Source organism: Panthera onca, chromosome B4 (assembly GCF_046562875.1).
Source record: "Panthera onca isolate mPanOnc1 chromosome B4, mPanOnc1 haplotype 2, whole genome shotgun sequence".
NCBI classification, from domain to species: Eukaryota; Metazoa; Chordata; class Mammalia; order Carnivora; family Felidae; genus Panthera; species Panthera onca.
The window spans coordinates 36,843,983-36,863,534 of NC_138345.1; the positions used below are offsets into that span (position 1 = coordinate 36,843,983).

The window sequence follows — 19,552 nt, forward strand, 5'->3', positions numbered from 1 at the left end:
TCACAGACATACCCACACCCACACATACACAAGCTGGTGTCTAAAACTAGCTTCAGGAACAAACCAGAAGAGTTTTAGTCTCTAAGGTAAACAAGAGAAAGAAAGCTTTTCCAAAAAAAGACTCACTCCTGGTAGCTTTATTTTAAAAGTAGGGAAAAAGCAACCACTTGCGTAAACAGAATTTGAAGGTATAACTTTTTCCTGCTCTCTTTCTGTCTAATCAAGGGAGAAAATGAGGACATCAAACAACCTGTCAATAAAAGTTTATTGTTAATCACTTTATAGAGTAAGGCTTATGCTTCGGGGCCTATTAAGTAAACTACATTTTTTTTTTTTTAACTTTTAGCGCTACAGGGAACAAGAGAAAGAAGTCTCTAAGCCTCAGTCTTAGGAATATGCTAGAGTCCACCCACCCTTGATGACTGAGGACCCTATTCAGCTCCACCAATGTGAAGTCAGACAGCACGCTGAGGCTGTTTTTCCATTTCCTTGATAAATCCACAGGGTTTCTATGCCGGTAGAAAAGCTACTAACTCAAAGCAGGCTGAGTTTGACCTCGGATGGCCCCTCTGGTTCTGGAGGGGCACTGGCGCCATGAAAGAAAATGATGCTGTCACTACTAACTCAAAAGGCCACTTATCAATGTGTCACATGCCACCCCCTGGAGTGCACATGCGTGTGCACGCACACACGCACGCACGCAAGTGTATGCATGTGTACACTTCCCCCCGGGGCTGAGCCCAGGACAGGCATCCCACATCAGATGGATGAATAGCAGGTCTGTCCTGCCAGCTGTGTGCTCTCTCCCACCCAAAGAAAGCAGTAGAGACTCAGACAGCAAAGCCTGGAGTTGCCCACGCAGTCTGTTACCAGCACCAGAGTGTGTGAAGGCACTTGAGGGCAGCAAGATGGAATCAGAGAGAGAAATCATCGACCTCCAAGTAAGTTCTCTCCGGGAGAGAGGAAGGAGGGTGGAGATGGGGGGAGCAGAGGTAAAGCTGGGGGAAGGAAGGATTAATATTCTGGTCACTTGATATTCTCCCTCTCACCCCCCTTTCTCTCTTACCCCCTTCTCCAAATGTTCCCTAGGCTTTATCTCTTTTTTTTCTCTTTCTGTTTCCCTGTCTGGTTCTTCGCTTGTTTTGAAATATGTGAGAAAGGGATTGTTTAAATCCCTCTTGGCCTCTGCTTCTTCTTGTCAGTCAAAGAGCTAATTAGATTCGTGTTACCAGAAGATGATTTCACATTCTGCACAGCGCTTTCCTCCAAACCCCAGGACAGTAGAGACTTATTTGAGAGCTGCTGGCAGTTCTCTGGAGGCAAGGAAAGATATGGGTTTTAGAGTTAAGAAGAGAGGCAGCTGGCCAACTTTGCATTTTACAGGTTGGAAAAAACTGGAGCCACTCCGTGGCTTTCTCCACAAAGCTCTCCTGTGGAGGACAGAGTGTCTTATTCGGACAGGGCAAGAAAAGGAAGCCAGTAAAATCTGCTAGCAGGAGGCAGAGACTGGTGTCCCTCCCTACCTGGGACAGGCTTGGAGGGCATCAGAGGCTCTAATCCACCATTGCAAGGAAAGGGAATGGGATGTTCTGGTAAGAGGAGAGCCAGGTCGCTGGAACTGGCACTCTCCAACTTTATTGAATAAAGCCAGCCTTTCTGTAGGGATCACAGAGGTTGGATGATAAATTTTCCTAGAGCTGGACAATTACAGGGTGGAGAAGGACTTTTGAGACCAAGGATTTTTGATCATGGTATCTGTTCTTCAAGCAAATCTTCAACACCCCAGTGTATGCTTCAGATGAAAAAGGAGCTGCTATGTGTGTTGGGCAGCATGATGGGGGCCTGGCAGAACTTCTGCCCTCTGTCCCTCCACCCCTGAGACACAACCAAAGAAGTTGTAGAATCACTTGGGGTAGTGTGTCAAAACCATTGGTCTACTAGAACTGCAAAATAGTGTCGTTTTCCTTGATTGTCATACAGCCCCAAACATGGTCCCAACTCAGGGCTTGATGGTCCTTCTGCCTGGAATATTCTTTCCCTGGGCTTGCTCCTTCTAGTACATTCAGATCTCACCTCAAATGTTACTGACTCAGGGAGACCTTTGCCCTCTGTAGAGGAACCCTCCTTTCATTTTGTCTTCATCATTTGTTTTCTTTCTTCCATAGCACTGCTCACTATTTGAAGTTACATTGTTCATTTGATTACTTATCCAATTTAATCAATCTCATTAGAACATAAACTCCATTAGAGTCTGTTTCTTTCATTGCTCTATCCCTAGTGCCCAGGGCGGTGCTTGATAAACAGTAATTGCATGGAAAATAGTTGTAAGTGAATAACTTAAGGGAGCCATGAATTAAAGGGGATCACTAATAGGCAGAGGGTCACTCTACCAGACCATGGCAGAGTCAGGACTTCTGGACAACCCAGGTCTTCTGACCCTACAGTGTATTTTCTTTTTTTCTTCCTCTAGTTCTTGCCTCCATTGGATATTTAGTAGCTAAGGAAATGGTACTGCTCATTTCCAGTCCCTGAAGAACAAGTTTCTTATGTGCTGATGAGTTAAATAATCCTGACTTATAGGCTAAGGACATTACATTTGGAAGAAAGGTTCAGAAAGAAAGAGGTAGGCAGAACTATGGACTAAAGTGTTAGAGTACCCTTCTCTTCTTTATTAGAGTTATTCTCTCTCTCTCCCAATATAGTCTTTTATTCTGGCATCTTATTCACACTTTCCTTTGGTAGTTTATTTATTTGGTTGGCCAGAAGGTCATCCATTGAGTTTCTACATCTTCCTGTCTAGCCCTCTGGATCCAATGAGGAAATAGTCACTGTGGTCTTCTGAGAAGTCAAGTCTTGGTTCATGACAGGTGGAAATGTCTGTCCCCTAGTAGCATGATTTTACCCTCTCCTCACATGGTGTTGCCACATGAAATCCAGAGGAAAGACATATATAAAGACCCTAGAATATTATGTACTGAATAATATTAGTTCCTCTGTTTCTGAGAATGGTTTTCCAGGGGTGGTAAAGACATATTGACTATAGCTAAGACATTTCATCTCTTCATTTAACAAATATTTACTGATCAATAACTATATATTTCACTCTGTGCTTGCTAGGTATGGAAAAGTTTTCTTATTTCATGAGGTTATTATAGTGTGTTGAATTCCTGCATGAGCTAAATAGTGCTATTCTGTTTTATAGCTCCAAGACTAATTCTTAAACTTGCAAATGTATTATTTACCCCTGGAAAGACAGCTAGATAGTATGTGTATGATGTACTGTGTTCTACCCTGAACACGTTAAAGCCCAAGTCCAAATAATAATGCCACAGTATTCAAACCAGGGCAACTCTCTTTACCATATAAATATTGATCTCCCCTTTATAATCCTGATCTTGGAGACTTCATTTGTGCTAAGTATATAAATTAATTCCTATTCATCACTATCCCATTACCAAAACAAACCAAAGGAAGAACAAATATTTATTGAGCTTCAACACTGTATGAAGCACCAAAAACAAAAACAAAAACAAAAACAAAAACAGAAATATGATACCTGACCTTAGAAAGCTTAAGTGGAAGAAAAGCAGATGACTATAATATAAAGAAAATGTTCAATTAAAATAGTATGTCCCCAAAATGTGGTACAGTTACCACCAATGGTTAGTAAAGGGAATACCAATGGCTAACAGTTTTTTATTGTAATGGCTATCTTTATAGTTATAGTGTGTATTACAAAAAAAGGGTAACTAATCCATCAAATCTGTGATTTCTAAATTTTTATTGCTCAGGATGAGGCTAAAGTAAGTGGCATGATATGTTTTAAGTTCTTATTCAGACTTTATGAGTGTCATGGGCACACCCTGAATATTTTAATAATTGTACCTGTCTTCACTGTTCAGAAGTGTGGCTGGTCTGGATGAAATGAAACACAGGTGTGTGTGTGTCTGTGCATATTGCTTCTTTCTTGTCACTAAAAGATTGAGATAGGGGCGCCTGGGTGGCGCAGTCGGTTAAGCGTCCGACTTCAGCCAGGTCACGATCTCGCGGTCCGTGAGTTCGAGCCCCGCGTCAGGCTCTGGGCTGATGGCTCGGAGCCTGGAGCCTGTTTCCGATTCTGTGTCTCCCTCTCTCTCTGCCCCTCCCCCGTTCATGCTCTGTCTCTCTCTGTCCCAAAAAAAATAAATAAAAAACGTTGAAAAAAAAATTAAAAAAAAAAAAATAATAAAAAAATAAAAAAAAATAAAAGATTGAGATAGCAAACAAGGTACAACTGAAATTTGGGAAACTCCAATCTAAAAAACATTAAGCCTCTATCATCAGTGTTGCAGGTGTGTCCCCAAGGTCAACACCTTGACAGTGGGATGCCTGGTACTGGTGCCTCTCCTTCCACAACCTGAAGCTGTGGCCTCCAAGCTTCTGCCCTTCTCCCAGCCCTTAGTAGCAGCCCTGCCAGACAGCTAAGGTGACTCCTTTTCCAGGCGCTAGACTGGACTAATTTCCCATCTTTTACCCCCTCCTCTGAGATCTGGATGAATAAAGGGTGGAAGACAATCCCTTTTCTTCTCCTTCAACCAGTGTTGCAACCCCACCGCTGAGTATGGAGTTCAAGCCACTCTCCTTGCTCCTTCCTAAAATGGAGCTCTTCTTCTGCTTATAGATTCACCTAAGGAGATTCAGTCCTCTGGCCTCTTTCTTCCACCTGTGCGGGATGTTGAGGGAGATACAAAGGTGGTCAAAGATGGTCTCTTCGTAAGGGAATGAAGACTGGTACACACTGAATGCAAATTCAGTGTAGTAAGGGTTAAGTACAACAAGGGATAGAATGCACTGGGAGTGGAGGTAAAAATTACTTATGAATAGAAGGGGGGACTATAGGTAAAGTATTCTGGAGTATTTTCAAATTGAAATTCCAGACAACAGTTTGGTAGTATATATCAAGAGACTTAAAAATGACCCAGTATGGGGCACCTGGCTGGCTCAGTGGGTGGAGTGTGTGGCTCTTGATTTCCGGGTTGTGAGTTCGAGCCCCACGTTGGGTGTAGAGATTACTTAAAAAAATAAAATCTTAAAAAAAAAAAAATGACCCAGTAATCCCACTTCTAGAATCAGCCTAAGAAAATAATCAGATATGTAAGGATGTTCACTGAAATACTGTTTATAGCAAAAAGGAGTATCCAACAATGAAAGAATGGTTAAATAAATTTTGGTACATCTGTTAGTGGATATCATGAAATAATTTTTTTCAATGTTAGGGAAGAATATTTAAAGGAATACCAAAGTGCTATCATATAAATCAAAAAAGTAGGATACAGAAGAGTATAAACATTTTATCCCAACTTCCTTTAAAAATCATATAGAGTAAATATGTGCAAGAAAACCATTCCCAAGAAATACATCAAAATGTTAATACCGGTTATTTATGGGTTATGAATGACTTACTTTCTTCTTTTACTTTATTTTTACTTTTTATTTCCTTTAAACATTTTTACCGACGCATATATTATATTTAGAATAGAAAAAAAAAAACCCTGTAGTTTAAAAAAGAAAATTAGAGAAGCAGATGTGGCTATATGCAAATGAGTAGATCTGTGAATATGAACCACAGCAGATATATACACACATATATATTTATTCCCGACTCTGATTGCCATAGAAAATAAACAGCTGACTTATCTTTGTGTAAGTAGGCATCTCCTCTTAAGTGGCCGTTCCACTTTTTAAAAGTTCTACATAGTAGCAACTCTGGTTTTTTATATCTCAGTATGCTCCAAGAACAGACTTCAGGAATGTGAAATCCAAGGACACACCCACAGACCTCTGAGTTTCTACACAGACCCTTCGGAGGAAAAACATCAGAGGCAAGTAGGAAGGGGTGAGGTAGTTGCATCCTGATTTAGTCAGATCTTGTACCTGACAACTTCAGTAACTTGTCCTCTATCACCTAAAGAAAAATATAAAATCATTTGTATTAAGTAGAGAGACAGATATATAGATGATAGCTAAAGAGACAGACAGACAGACGGTGGAAGGATTTGGGACAACTTGTTGGAGGAGGTAGTCATTGGGTAAACTTTGAAGGAGGAATAGGACTCTGACCAATGGAGGATATTCTAGTGTGAACAGAAGCTGCAAACAGGATATCACAGGGTGTATCTGGGGAAGGATGAGTAGTCCAATTTGTCTAGGCTATAAAGTGAATAGAAGAATAACAGTGGGGAATATGATTATAAAAGTGGGTTGGAACCAGATCATGATGGACAGTGAAGACCACGTTATTCCCCTCGAGGAGGAACTGACCAGTGACTCTAGTGATCGATGTTCTTTGCAGAAGCACCTGAGCTCTCAAGTGGATGTCCTGGAAAGGGGTGAGCAAGGAAAAGAAACGTGGCTGTGCCTCCCAAGACCTAAGGCCCCTCCCAGAGCTGAACTTCCAAATGGGACTTGGAGGGGCCTTTAGTCTAGCAGACCACAGGCCTTGTTTCATAGAAGAGAAAACGGAGTCACAGAGTTGTGTGATGTTTAAGTAGGTCTTAGAATCCTCACGTATGATCTGCCCAAAGTCAGCCATGACATTGGGCAGAGTATCCAATGGACAACACAATACTCAAAATGTATTTGTTGACTAATTCATAATTCAATTTGCCATCACAGTGAAAGGCCCTTCCAAATGTTCTAATCCTCCCAACCATGCTGTGGTCCTTACTCCACCTTCATTGGGACAGGAAATGAAGCTCAGAAAGGTCAAGTACACCATCACAGAGCACGAAAGTGGCAGGGCTAGGACTCAGACGTAGGTTTTCTTTTTGCTATACTCTAGCTCAGTGGTTTTCAAATGTGGCCGCTGGAGCAACAGTATCCTGTCACTTGGGAACCTTTTAGAAATGCAAATTCTCAGTTCCTACTCCAGACATACTAAATCAGAAACCCTGGGGAGGGGCCCAGCCATCTGTATTTTAACCAGTCCCTTGATAATTTTGATGTACTCTGAAGTTTCAAAACCACTGCCCACTGCCCAGGTACATTGCTGACTGACGTCGGGGGTTGGTATGGAGGCTCCAAGCCTGACCTCCTTTCTCCCACATGATCCTAGAGAAGCCAAGGAGTAGCACTCAAGCTGGACCTGGAGTAAGGCAGGAATGCTGGCAAAGCAAGAGACCCCAGCTGGATCAGATGTCGTGGACGAGGAGCTGCCAGTCACTTTGTGAGAGCACAAAGAACCTAAGTCTCACAAGTCCAAACTTCCTGTTTCAGTACGGGCACCACCAACCACACTGTCACTGCTGCTACTTGCCTGCCACATACCTGTAGGGATTTATACCCACTCTGATGAGAGATGGTTTGGGATTACCCCAGCCTGGGAAAGAGGGTGTTAGACAAGCCTAGGGAGGTTAAGCATAATGAAGGGCACAGGTGAAGATGGATGTCTCCGTCCTGTCACCCAGCCCTGCTTCACGAGAAGAGCAATCGTAGGCAAGGGTGGGACTTTCTCACAGGGCACAGATACCTGGGGTGGGGGGAGGGAGGTACTCTGTGTCTATAGGGGTGGAGGGAAAAGAGCACAGGAATACAGCACTCCTGAATAGTCTGTCCGGGACCTTAGGGATGGGAGTAAGGAGGGCAGGGAGCACCAGCCAGGTGGGAGTTGCATCCTGCAATCCAGAGCATCTCTACACAAAGCCTAACCAGTGTCCTAAAGCAGTGAGCCTCGGAGCTGGAAGTCCACCAGGCTCCACGCCAAGAGAATGGAAAACCCTCGGCCTCTCCAGAGGTGAATTCTGTTTCCAAAGCCCCATCCAGGGAACTGGGACTGTTTACCCCCAGGTCCAAGAATCAGGCTTTGCTCTTTGGTTTTGTGTGCTTGCCTTGTGCCCTAGGCACAGAGTCCAGGGACCCATCTTCTGCCTGAATACACATTTTCAGTCCATATCTGTACACAGTGGGGCCGGTGTCATTCAGGCAGCTGGGACTTTCCCTGCCACACCCCCCCACCTTCACCCGCAGTTTCCTAGAAATGCGACCGCCCAATGTTAGGATTCAAGCATGGCTCAGTCCCCAGGGATAGCTGGGCAGGGTGGGGCTGGCAGTGTTGGATCTTTAATGCCTCGCCCTGTCTCGCCCTGTCTCTATCTCTCCGGTTTTCACAGCAATCTATGTCATTTAATGTTCATCCACCTCCCTTGTTGTGAACTGCCTCTGACAGAGTTTGGGTTGGGAGTGGGGAGCAGAAATCTCACAAGGCCTGGGACTTGTCCTGGTTGCAGCAGAATCTCTGTGAACCAGATCCTGGGCTACTCCCAGCAACCACGGCAAAGCCAGTGCCATCCCAGTCCCGCGGAACCTCCAAACTGCAGAGCTCTGTGCTTTCAGGCCCTTGAGGAGCCAGAATTGGACAGAAGTTCCAAATCCTCTGTCAAAGCTGAGCCATCTCCTCTCCATACCCCGGTGGTTGTGGGGTAGCTTCAAGAGGAGGCAGGGTGGGATGGAGGGGAACCAAGGGGAGACCGCCTTCTGCTCACTGCAATTTCCAGTGGCCTCCCAAACCCCAAGAGTTCAGTATGGCCTGCAGGGTCTCCACATGCTTTTCACAGTAATAGCGGCCAGCAGGGGGCTGCCACTGAGATTGTGAGATAGAATCAGAGAGACAGAGGAGCCCTGTTATTTTGTTTTCCATTCTCCATGTGATCTGCAGTATTTTTCCTCCTTCCCATTAGAAGTACGCCTCCTCCCCTACCATCCTGATGTGACCTACTTATCTACTCCCTTTAAAGGGAGGTACTCTGGAAGGCATCCCAGTCTAGGGCGGTTCTGTCTGTGATTCTCAGAGAGACAAGCTGTCTCTTTAATAAGGGAAATCCAGAAGCTGTAAAATTGGGGGTGGGGTGGCACGAGGGGGTAGGGGGAGGTAGTAAGGAGGTTAGGTAAGGTTGGGGAAGAAGGGAAATGGAGGTTGGTGGAGCCCGAGAAGAGTGTTCAGTGGTGTGGCTTTGGCCAGCATGACAGATTCATGCCATGACTAAGGGAAACAGGTTCTGGACTGGTCAAAGGGCGGTGGAAGCAGCAGATGTTGACTGCTGGAGAGACTGTATGAAACGAGGTAAAAATAAAACAACATTCCAGCTCTAGCACTTTCCCACTTTCTGCCCCTAGTTCACTGAGCTATCTAATCTCTGAACCCCTGTTGCCTTATCTGCAAAATGGGAATAATAAATTCTACCTCAGAAAATGGATGAAAAGATTAAATTATTTACCCCACCCTCTGTTCCCTCCTGAAGAAAACCCAGCGAGGTCTCAGAATAATGGCACATATGTGATAACAGCTACCATTTGTTTATAAGTACCTATCCTGTGGGAGGTACTGTACATGTAGTTTAAATTCCATGAGGAATGAAGTATGCCCAATAAGGAATCTGAGGCTCTGAGAAGTTAAATCACTTATGCAAAGTCACAAAGCTAGCAAGTAGCAGGGCTGAGGTTCCCACTCACAGCTATCTGACTTGAGCGTGTGCTCTTAAACATACCTCCCCTAGACTATAACATCACCAGCCTTAATGAGAAAGGATTTGGCAAAACCCTTGTCCCCACGTCTTAAGTAAATCTGGAATGCTGAGTCAGATAGGGGCTGGAGAAATCAAACAATAATTGGGTTGTATAATGCTATCATTTTACGCTAATCTTGGCACTGAGGAGAGATTGTCTTGCAGACTGGAAGTCTATAAACGCCTATCTGGTCTCCAGCCACTGGGCCTCCAGTCTGGCCTCCCTCCAATCCATTCTCTTCACTGTAGCCACAGAGAACATTTTCCTCCTTCTATCAGAGTGGTTCCCAGCTGCCCTCAGCATTACATCCAAACCCAATGTGGCCAGCGCTCATCTTGTCCCTAGCAGGCCCCAGGCTTGGGAGGCCCTACTCCATTTTTATCAAATGTATTAAAATACACCCGTATCCTTCACTAAACATGACTTTTTTTAATGTAAAAATTTTGAAAGGCTTTTTAATGATTTGAATGTTGAAATGATTAATTTAAGCATTCAGTTTTCGTATGTAGGTGCCAATACGGTTTTTGCGGGTCTCAAACATTTGGGGCCTTTGGAAAGCTCCTAAGTACTATGCACACACACGGTGCCTAATGGGTGACACAGCTGTTGCTGCAGCCCCCGTCCACGTTCCCTGCATGCCAGGCTTTTGTAAAACGGTTTCCTGGGCCTAGAATTGTGTTTCTTCTGTAAGTGCACCTGCTCGTACCATTCCCCCCTCCCTCATTGCCCTGCAGTTTCTTTCTTTGACCTTCATAGGTGCTTAGCCTCTCAGCTTCCTTGTGTGTAAAACAGAAATAGTGATACCTACTTCATAACGCTTTAGAGAGGATAAAATAAGTTAATATACCAAAGCATTTCTATACAAAGTATGATTCATGCACCATCACAGGGGAGCTTGTTAGAAATGCAGAGTTTCAGGCCCCACCCCAGATGACTGATCAGAATCTCCCAGAAATCACATTTGAGTTTTGAGGAGTCCTGCACTACAGCACCCAGAACAATGTCTGCTACATTGTAGTAGTAAATGAAGGCCATCGCTATTGTTATTGTTGTGATTACTAAAAGCCAATTTTTTATAGTTGTCTCCAGTTTCCCTTCTTACCTTTTAACTTCTGAACTCCAGTGCTTTTCTTCCTCTTTTTTTAATGTTTACTTGTTTTTGAAAGAGAGAGAGAGAGAGAGAGAGAGAGACATAGAGACAGAGAGAGACAGAGTGAGAGCAGGGAAGGGACAGAGAGAGAGAGAGAGGGAGACACAGAATCCAAAGCAGGCTCTAAGCTCTGAGCTGTCAGCACAGAGCCAGATGCGGGGCTCGGACTCACAAACTGCGAGATCATGACGGGAGCCCAAGTCTGACGCTTAACCGACTGAGCCACCCAGGCGCCCCTAGTTCAGTGCTTTTCAAATGTTGTTCCCGCAGCACACTTGCATCCTGGGAGCTGGACCATGCATGGCAATTCCAGCTAAATGCTGGGCTTACAGTCAAGACACTCAGGTAGCTTCCCTCCATCTACGGAGAGAGCTAGCTGAGGACATTGCAACAGGTGGTCATAAGGACCACCAAAAGAGGGATAGAGAGGTGCTAGAAGTGGCAGCTGACCCAGGCTTGTGGGGTCGAGGAAGGTGCTCTCCAATCTAAGACCTGAAAGGGGAGTTGGCAGGTCATCTCTACAGCGGACTGACTGCTCCTACAGGGTAAAAGGGCCTGTTAAGGCTTTGCTCTACGGAATATCTACGGCCCTTGCCGTTTGCTCTCCCAAGCAAACAAGGGAACCCAAGGGGGCGTGAGTCTAGACACAAATTGGTGTCCTGGTATGAAGCCCAGTCACTTAGAAAAAAATTTTGGCCTCGTTGCAAACTGGGCCTTCGGTAGTTTTACAATTCTTAATCTCTCAGAAACTTGGGTTTCCTCGTTTCTAGAACCAGGATAACTATACTCCCTCTACAGGGGGTCGGATCGCGAGGCTTAAAGGACAGGACAAGTCAGGTTCCAGGCACCTAGTAGGGGCGGGATCAAGTGTTCCTTTTCTGTGAAAAGGAACTGGGTGGATTTAGGCCCGAGGGCCGGAGCTTCGGAAACGGTAAACACTTCTGAGTACTTGCAAATACTGCCTTCCCTTCCCCTCCTCCCACCTGGGTCGGGACGCTGAAGTACGGGGCGGGTGTGTGCAGTCCGCGAGCAGCTGGAGGGGACGGGGTCGCCTAGGGTCGCAGGTGGGCTGGTTTTGGAGGGAAGAAAAGGCGCACTGTTTTCCCGGCGCCCGGGGCAGCCTTGCTGGATGCTCTGAAAACTCCAGAACAGAGCCGGCACAGTGTGGCCACGGCGAGCCTCGGGCAGCCGGCCTGTCTTTAAGAGGTGCGCTCCCTGGCAGAGGCCGCGCTGGAAATGTGAATATTCCTTTCACAAGGGGCACACCGCGTGCGCGAAGGCCGCCTCGGGAGAGCTCCCCGCCCCGCTGCCCAAACCCTCCGGGGGAGGCCGAGCGGAAGAGGCCGCTGATTGGCTGCGGGGGAGGCTTGTGCCGCGCGGACCCTCACACCCCCAGCCCCGGGCAAGCTGCGCGCGGGGTCGCAGGGGTGCTGGGTCGGCCGGGCTGGGGCGGGGAGGGCGCGCGGCCGCGACCGCAGGTCAGCTGACTCCCGCGGAGCCGGCCGAAGGGCTCACTTCCCCGTCCGGCCCCGGGGCCTACTGGGGGTTGGCCTTGAGCTTTTGTTACGTGGCTGTCCCTCTTCCTTCCCCTGCTGAAGGCCGAGGGCAGTCCTCACCCTTTGCTGAAGCAAAACAACCCCCTCCCCACCTCAGCTCGGCCCAGTCTCCGGCTCTGGTACTGACAGTCCCACTGGCTTCGGGTCCGGGGAGGGCAGGGTGGCCCCTTCCTGCTTCTCCAGCTCTGGCACGGCGCGCTCTGGCTGATCCTGATCGCGGTGGGTGGAGCCGGGTCGGGGCTATTTCGGTTCCTTCTTGGCCTGGAGTGCTTGGTTTCCTGCTGAGTTTCCCCTAGGCTTCCCTTAGGTTATTAATAATAATAGCTACCATTTTTCTGAGCACTTACTTTATATCAAGGAGGCACTTGACATATTTTTATTTTTATATTTCAGAGCAACTGTGTAGATATCAACCCCAGCTTATAGATGAAAACACGTGAAGCTCAGGGGAGTTAATTTGCTGAATGTCACAGCTAGCAAGTAGTTCAACGGGGATTCACATACTAGGCTGTCTGACTACAACGCTGTGCACTCTCCCCCCTGCCATGCTTTCCCGGTGAGGCCTTTGCCAGGGCCATGTTGAAGACTGATGATGGTCAGCTAAATTTTACCCTAAAGCTACACTGTCGTTAAGACTTTTTGGGGGCCAGACTAGGAAATAACCTAGCTCTGGGGCAATATTAGAAAAGATTCCCCTAGAACCTGTTTGTTTGGCACAGAGAGCTAATCAAAGCTAGTATCTGGAATTCTTTCATGACTTCCGTGAGAGGCATCCTGGCTTGAGGCACATTCCTCCTCCCTTGCGCATACCCCTTCCTCTCCCCTTCATCCTCCCAAGAAAGAACAAACCATTGCATTTGTCCAAAACCTCTCCAATTGGAACTAGGCCTGTAAATCAAGCATAAACAAAACCAGTCTTGAGAAGGGGAAAGTGAGGCACGGGGGGGGGGGGGGGGGGGGCGGGGAGGGCAACTCAATTGGATCATTTTCTGGTGCTCAGAGTGCTTGAGAAGGACAATCTCCCAGGTCCTATCCTACTTGTCCCCGCAGAGTAGACATATCCTATGACCTCTTCTCAGTGAGAGGGTAGGACTGTTTGAGAAGGTGGAGGAGGTAGCTGTGAAAACCAGAAAGCATTATGCATAGAAGACAGGATTTTTGTTCTGATGAGACATCAGTAAAGCAATGGCTGGTGTTTATTATTCTAAGATAGTACAAGCAGGGGTGCCTGGGTGGCTCAGTCAATTAAGCATCAGACTTCAGCTAAGGTCATGATCTCCAGGTTCAGGAGTTAAGAGCCCAAGCTTCAGGCTCTGTGCTGATAGCTGGAAGCTGGAGCCTGCTTCCTGTGTCTCCCTCTCTCTCTGCGCCCCTCCCCCACTCATACATTTTCTCTCTCTCTTTCTCTCTCTCCCTGTCTCTCTGTCTCAAAAATAAGTAAAACATTTAAAAGTAATAACAAAAAATTAAAATAAATAGTACAAGCAAATTGTCAAATGATTCCACCTCGTAAACATAATTACATAAGACAGAAGCCTGAAAACCACCTGGAGGGCCTATACCTGAAGATGCCCAGACAAAGGGCATGATAACAATTTATGAAGATCACTTCTTACCCCATTTCCAACCTACAGCCTTCCATTTCTCTGGTAATGAAATTAGAACAAGTCTGCAGCATTGGAATCACAGGGGGATGGGTGAGGATGATTGCTTTTTTTTACATATGAGTAAACATAATACCAACAGGTCATTTAAAAATAAGGAATACCTTTAAAAGGGGAGGATGAGTTAAAGACTGAAGCTGACCACAGAAGATCCTGGAGCCCTTAAAAGGGAGGTCTGAGCAGCCAGCAGTGCTGTTTCCTCTGGGGTGTCGTGTATTAGAAATACACTCTAACTTTTGTCAGGCCAGAAGCCCTTATCTACCCTTTTATAAAGCTTTAGTTTCCACATTTGTAAAATTAGGAGTTTGGATGTGAGGGTTCCCAAGCTGCCCCCCAAGTCTGGAAACTCCTGCTTATGCAATACCCAGATATTTTCATTAAGTGATGCTCAACTCCTCCATCTCCGTAACAGGTTAATCATCTGACTAACTGCTCAGCTTTCCTGCTTTATGAGATCATCACTGCCAGTTCCAAGTGCATTTGGCTGCCAGAGAGCAAACATTCCATGTGTGAACTGGGGATACATATTGCCGTGATAACAAGTCTGGCAAATTTGAAACATGCTGATTTAATCTGAAACAGCACTAAACTCCAACACACTGTTGGGGACCTGGGCCTGGGGCAAAGCCTCCTAATTTGCTTTCAGGTGGCATCAGTTGTAATGCCTCAGGGCTTTGAGAAGGTAAAACATGCCTACCTACATTCCTCAAAAAGTCATCCAGTCCATGCCCCACCTTCCATCAGGTGAGAGTCAGTACACCTGGACCATCGTCAGCCTTGCCTATTAAGCTGAGGTTCCACTTGATATGATCCATAGTTGAGGTTACCACTGCCCTCAGGGGGAAATCTATGTATATCGTGTGACTAAATACAGTCACGGCAAATGGCCATGGTCTCGAAGTAACAACCCACACATAGTTTCCAGAAGGCATCAGTAGCTCCTTATAGGTACCTCAAAACTTCAAATCCATGGATTTGGCCATAGGTTAAGGTGGGGAACGGGATTTTTTTTTTCTTTCCACTTAATTCTCACACAGTGTTATGAGTGCAATCGTTGAGGCATACAAAAAGATGTAGAAACACCAAGAAGGTAGGAAAGGGATGGGGAAAGGGGCACATTTATTAAATAGTGGTTAGCATAGTGGTTAAGAATACAGGCTCTGAAGCTGGACTGCTTTGGTTTGAATCCTGGGTCTTCCATTTCCTTGGTGTGCTGTCTAACGTAGGGCAAATTACTTAACCTCTTTGTGCCTCAGTTTCTTATAGGACTATTAATTTGTGTAGAACACTAAGAACAATGCCTGCTCCATATGAGTGCCACATAAATATGACATTACTGCAGCAAGTCCTATGTTAACTGCCTTATTACTTAACAACAATTTTTTTGAAAAGGAAATTACTGAGTTCTGCTATGCTAGCTATAACAATGTCTGTGACCAGGGGTATATATCAGGAAGGAAATAAACAGATATGTGGACCAAACGCTTGTTTCTTCTACTAGTCTCTTCTAGCATAAAGGATTTCATACTGTACCTGATAGCTTTTTTTTTGACGCATTAATATGAATTGGAAATCTCTCCATGTCAGAATATGTAGATCCACACCATTGTTTTTAACTGCTGTATAGTATTACATAATATGGAAATATAATAGATTATTGGCACATTCTCTTATATTTATTGTGTATCTAACATTTACTGTGTACAGTACAAGATGTGGGGAGGACACATAGCTGGTAAAGTAGCGTCGAACATGGTTCTCCAAGAAGCTGATGGGGAAATTTGGGACTTAAATGAAATAATCATAGACCAGCGCAAGAAGGTATGTAATAAAATATTAAATGGAATTCAAAACTAAGTGTCAGTGCTTGTGATTTAATAGGAAATAGCAATACATTGTGTAAAACCATGGAGCCAAAGGCCTGCCTCCTAGAAGCTCTGGCTGGGCTAGAGAGGAAATTTACCCATTAGTTCTTCCAGCCTCACTGAAAAATTACTCAAGACAAGAAAGACAAGTCTACACTCCCTTAACAAGCTACAACACAGCAGCACACTGGTGTCTTACGTAGAGTTGGAATGCAGCAGGCCTACGTGTTCTCTTGCAACTTGTTGGGCACATGGGCAGTACCTTCCTAAAGCAGTGCAGGGATTTGTTCTCACCTCCAGCCTCTGACAGAGGTTTGTGTTGTTCTCCTTGAATCCCAAGTGGCACAGATAAGTCCTTTAAAAGGCACAGCGAATCTGCTCAAGGACCCCAAATGAGAACTCCCTTTCTTGAGATCTGCGGTCCTTTGTTTGGCTCTGCTTCCTTGGGAAGAATTCGCAGGGTTGTGAGAGCAGTTGCCCCATAGGGCCTATTTAGGGACATTCTGTGCTTAGGTATTCATAAATTTCTGCCAAGACCAGATTTCTTTTACCCCACCCTTATGTGCTAATCGCTACCTAAATCAGTAACACCTGGTTGCCAAAGAATTAGATTGTGTCAAAGCCCACACTTGGTATTCCTTCTGCAAGGCCCTACCCAGCATCGTTCTAATACCTGGGTTAGGATAAACCTTTTGATTCTATCCTTGACCGCATGTATTTTCATGTATGCCTTTCTGTTTGTATTGATGGGAGAGTCAATAGTCAATGAAAAGAAAAATATTATAGGCACTCACTATATATTTAGCTCTGTACAAAGCATGGGGTTGGGGATGCTGGCAGAGGGAGGGTTATAAGAAAAGTGAGACATAGCCCTGCTTTGGGGGCCTTAAAACCCTGACAGACACAAGAGCACAACACATTAGATCCTGAAGCGGTCAAGGTAGACAGCATAGACCATATGTGCTGTGGGAGAGCAGAGAAGTGCCCCTAGAAGGGGATGAAGTCCCTGTAAAGGGCGACTGTTGTAAGGAACATCTATTCTCACCTCCCAAATACTCCATGTCAGCCTCTTCTGGCAACCGCGGGGAGTGAGTTCAGTAAAACAGGATGATCCAATGTGGCAAATAGACCGACATTTTGCTCACAGATTCAGAGAAAGTCAGTGTTTCCCTGATCATTTGGGAACCAAAATGACTAGACTGTATTTTTCCTGGAACATTTTATTTTCCAATAAAGAAAAGTAGAAAGACCACAACAATGAATATTTGTAAACTCTTCCCTACATTCATCAATTTTGCTATATTTACTTTATCTCTTTCTATAGAATGCATCCCCTCCCCCCTTAGAAAGAAAGTACCAGACATCATCGGTGAAGACTTCAGCATATATCTTCCAAGAAGGGTACTCTCCTACCTAACCACAATATAATTATCATTCATATACAGTTTATATTCACTTTTCCCAATTGCCATACAACAATGCCCTCCATAGCTCTTATTTAATATAATCACGGATTAGTCATTGCATTGGGTGTCTTGTCTCTAAATCCCCTTTAATCTGTAACCCTATTCCCTTTTTTTGGCCTGTCATCATCTTGACATTTTTGAAGAGTGCAGCTGAGTTGTTCTGGAGAATGACCCATGATTTGGATTCGCCTGATTATTCCCTCATGGTTGAATTCAGCTGTTATTTCCTTTTAAAGATTATTGTGGTAAAATATCTGTACCACGAAAGTTACCATGCTAACCATGTTTAAGTGTACAATCCAGTGGCATTGTGTACATTCATAATATTGTACAACCATCACTGCTGTTTCCAGAATGTTTTCGTCATCCCAAACAGAAATTCCATACCCATTAAACAATAACTCCCCATCTCCCCTACCCCCGGCTCCTGGCAATCCTCATTCTACTTCCTGTCTCTATGAATTTCCCTATTCTAGGTACCTTATGTAAGTAGAATCATACAATATTTCTCCTTTGGCCACTGGCTTATTTCACTTAATATAATGTCTTCAAGTTCATCCATTTTGTAGCATGTGTCAGAATTTCCTTCCTTATTAGGGCTGTATGATATTCCTTTGTATGGGTATACCACATTTTGTTTATCCATTCATCCATTGACAGACACATGGGTTGTCTCTAACCTTTGGTTATCATGAATATGGTTGCTATGAACATTGGTATACAGTTACTTTTCAAGTCCCTGCTTTCAATTATTTTGGGTATAGGGGTGCCTGAGTGGCTCGGTTAGTTTAGCATCTTATTTCAGCTCAGGTTGGTGAGTTTGAGCACCACATTGGGCTGGCTGCTGTCAGCGTGGAGCTCGCTTCAGATCCTTTGTCCCGCTCTCTCTCTCTGCCCCTCCCCCACTTGCTCACGCACGCTCTCTCTCTCTCTCAAAAATAAATAAACATTAAAAAACATTATTTTGGGTATATACCTATATGCCAGATCATATGGTAACTCTATTTTTAACTTTTTGAAGAACCACCATACTGTTTTCTATAGTGGTTGCATCATTGTATGTTCTTACAAGCCTCCAGTTTTCACAGTTCTCTGTAGTCTCTCCACATCCTCACCAATGTTTTTTTCTTTTTTTTTAATAATAGTCATCCTAATGGGTGAGAAGTAGTATCTCAATGTGATTTTGATTTGCATTTTGTTAATGACTAATAATGTTGAGTATTTATGTGCTTCTTGGCCATTTGTACATCTTATTTGGAGAAATGTCAAGTTGTCTACTTTTTGTTTTTGTTTTTGTTTTTGTTTTTTGCATGCTTTTGGTTTTTTTGTTTTTTTTTTTAAGTTTATTTATTTGTTTTGGGAGAGAGAGTAAGTGCGGGCCCACGCATGTGTGCACACACAAGCAGGGTCAGGGCAGAGAGAGAGAGAGAGGGAAAGAGAGAATCGTAAGCAGGAGCCCGAGGTGTGGATGGAGCTCATGAATGTGAGGTCATCACCTGAGCTGAAATCAAGAGCCCGATACTTAACCAACTGAACCACCCAGGCACCCCCCACTTTAAAAAAAAAATGTCCACTTTTGAATTTTTTGTTGTTGTTGTTCTTCTTCTTTAAGTTACAGAAGTTCTTTTCATATTTTGGACATTAATTTCTTATTAGATGTATGATTTGCAAATAGTTTCTCCCAGTCTGTGGGCTGTTTTTTCACTCTCTTGATAGTGTCCTTTGCACAGAATTTTAATTTTGATGATGTCCAAATTGCATATTTTTCTTTTATTGCCTGTATTTTGTGTGTCATATCCTAGAAGTCACTGCCAAGTTCAATGTCATGAAGATTTTCCCTTATGTTTTCTTCTAAGATGTAAATAGTTTTAGCTCTTAAGTTTAGGTCTTTGATCCATTCTGAGCTAATTAAAAAAAATTTTTTTAATGTTTATTTATTATTGAGAGACAGAGAGACACAGAGCATGAGCAGGGGAGGGGCAGAGACAGGGGGAGACACAGAATCTGAAGTAGGCTTCAGGCCCCAAGCTGTCAGCACAGAGCCCGACGCAGGGCTCGAACTCACCAACGATGAGACCATGACCTGAGCTGGACTCGGTCACCCAATCGATTAAGTCACCCAGGCGCCCCTTTTCTGAGTTAATTTTTGTGTATGATGTAGATAACAGTCCAATTTCATTCTTTTGCATGTGGTAATATCCTATTTTTCTAGCACCATTTGTTGAAAAGACTGGGCATTTCCCATTGAATAGTCTTGGTACCCTTGTCAAAAATCAGTTATTTCTGGCTTATTATTTCTGGCTTTCTAGTC

General features: G+C 44.5%; 1 protein-coding gene across 1 annotated transcript in view; it reads left to right on the forward strand.

Moving 5' to 3' along the window:
* The first annotated feature begins 364 nt into the window (after positions 1-364).
* Positions 365-19,552, forward strand: part of NINJ2 (ninjurin 2) — an 80,075-nt gene continuing 60,887 nt past the window's right edge. Inside the window, exon 1 of the mRNA XM_060658773.3 lies at positions 365-941. Within this exon, the coding sequence (XP_060514756.2) occupies positions 768-941 (174 nt within the window). The 5' untranslated portion in view covers positions 365-767. The remainder of the gene's footprint in view (positions 942-19,552) is intronic.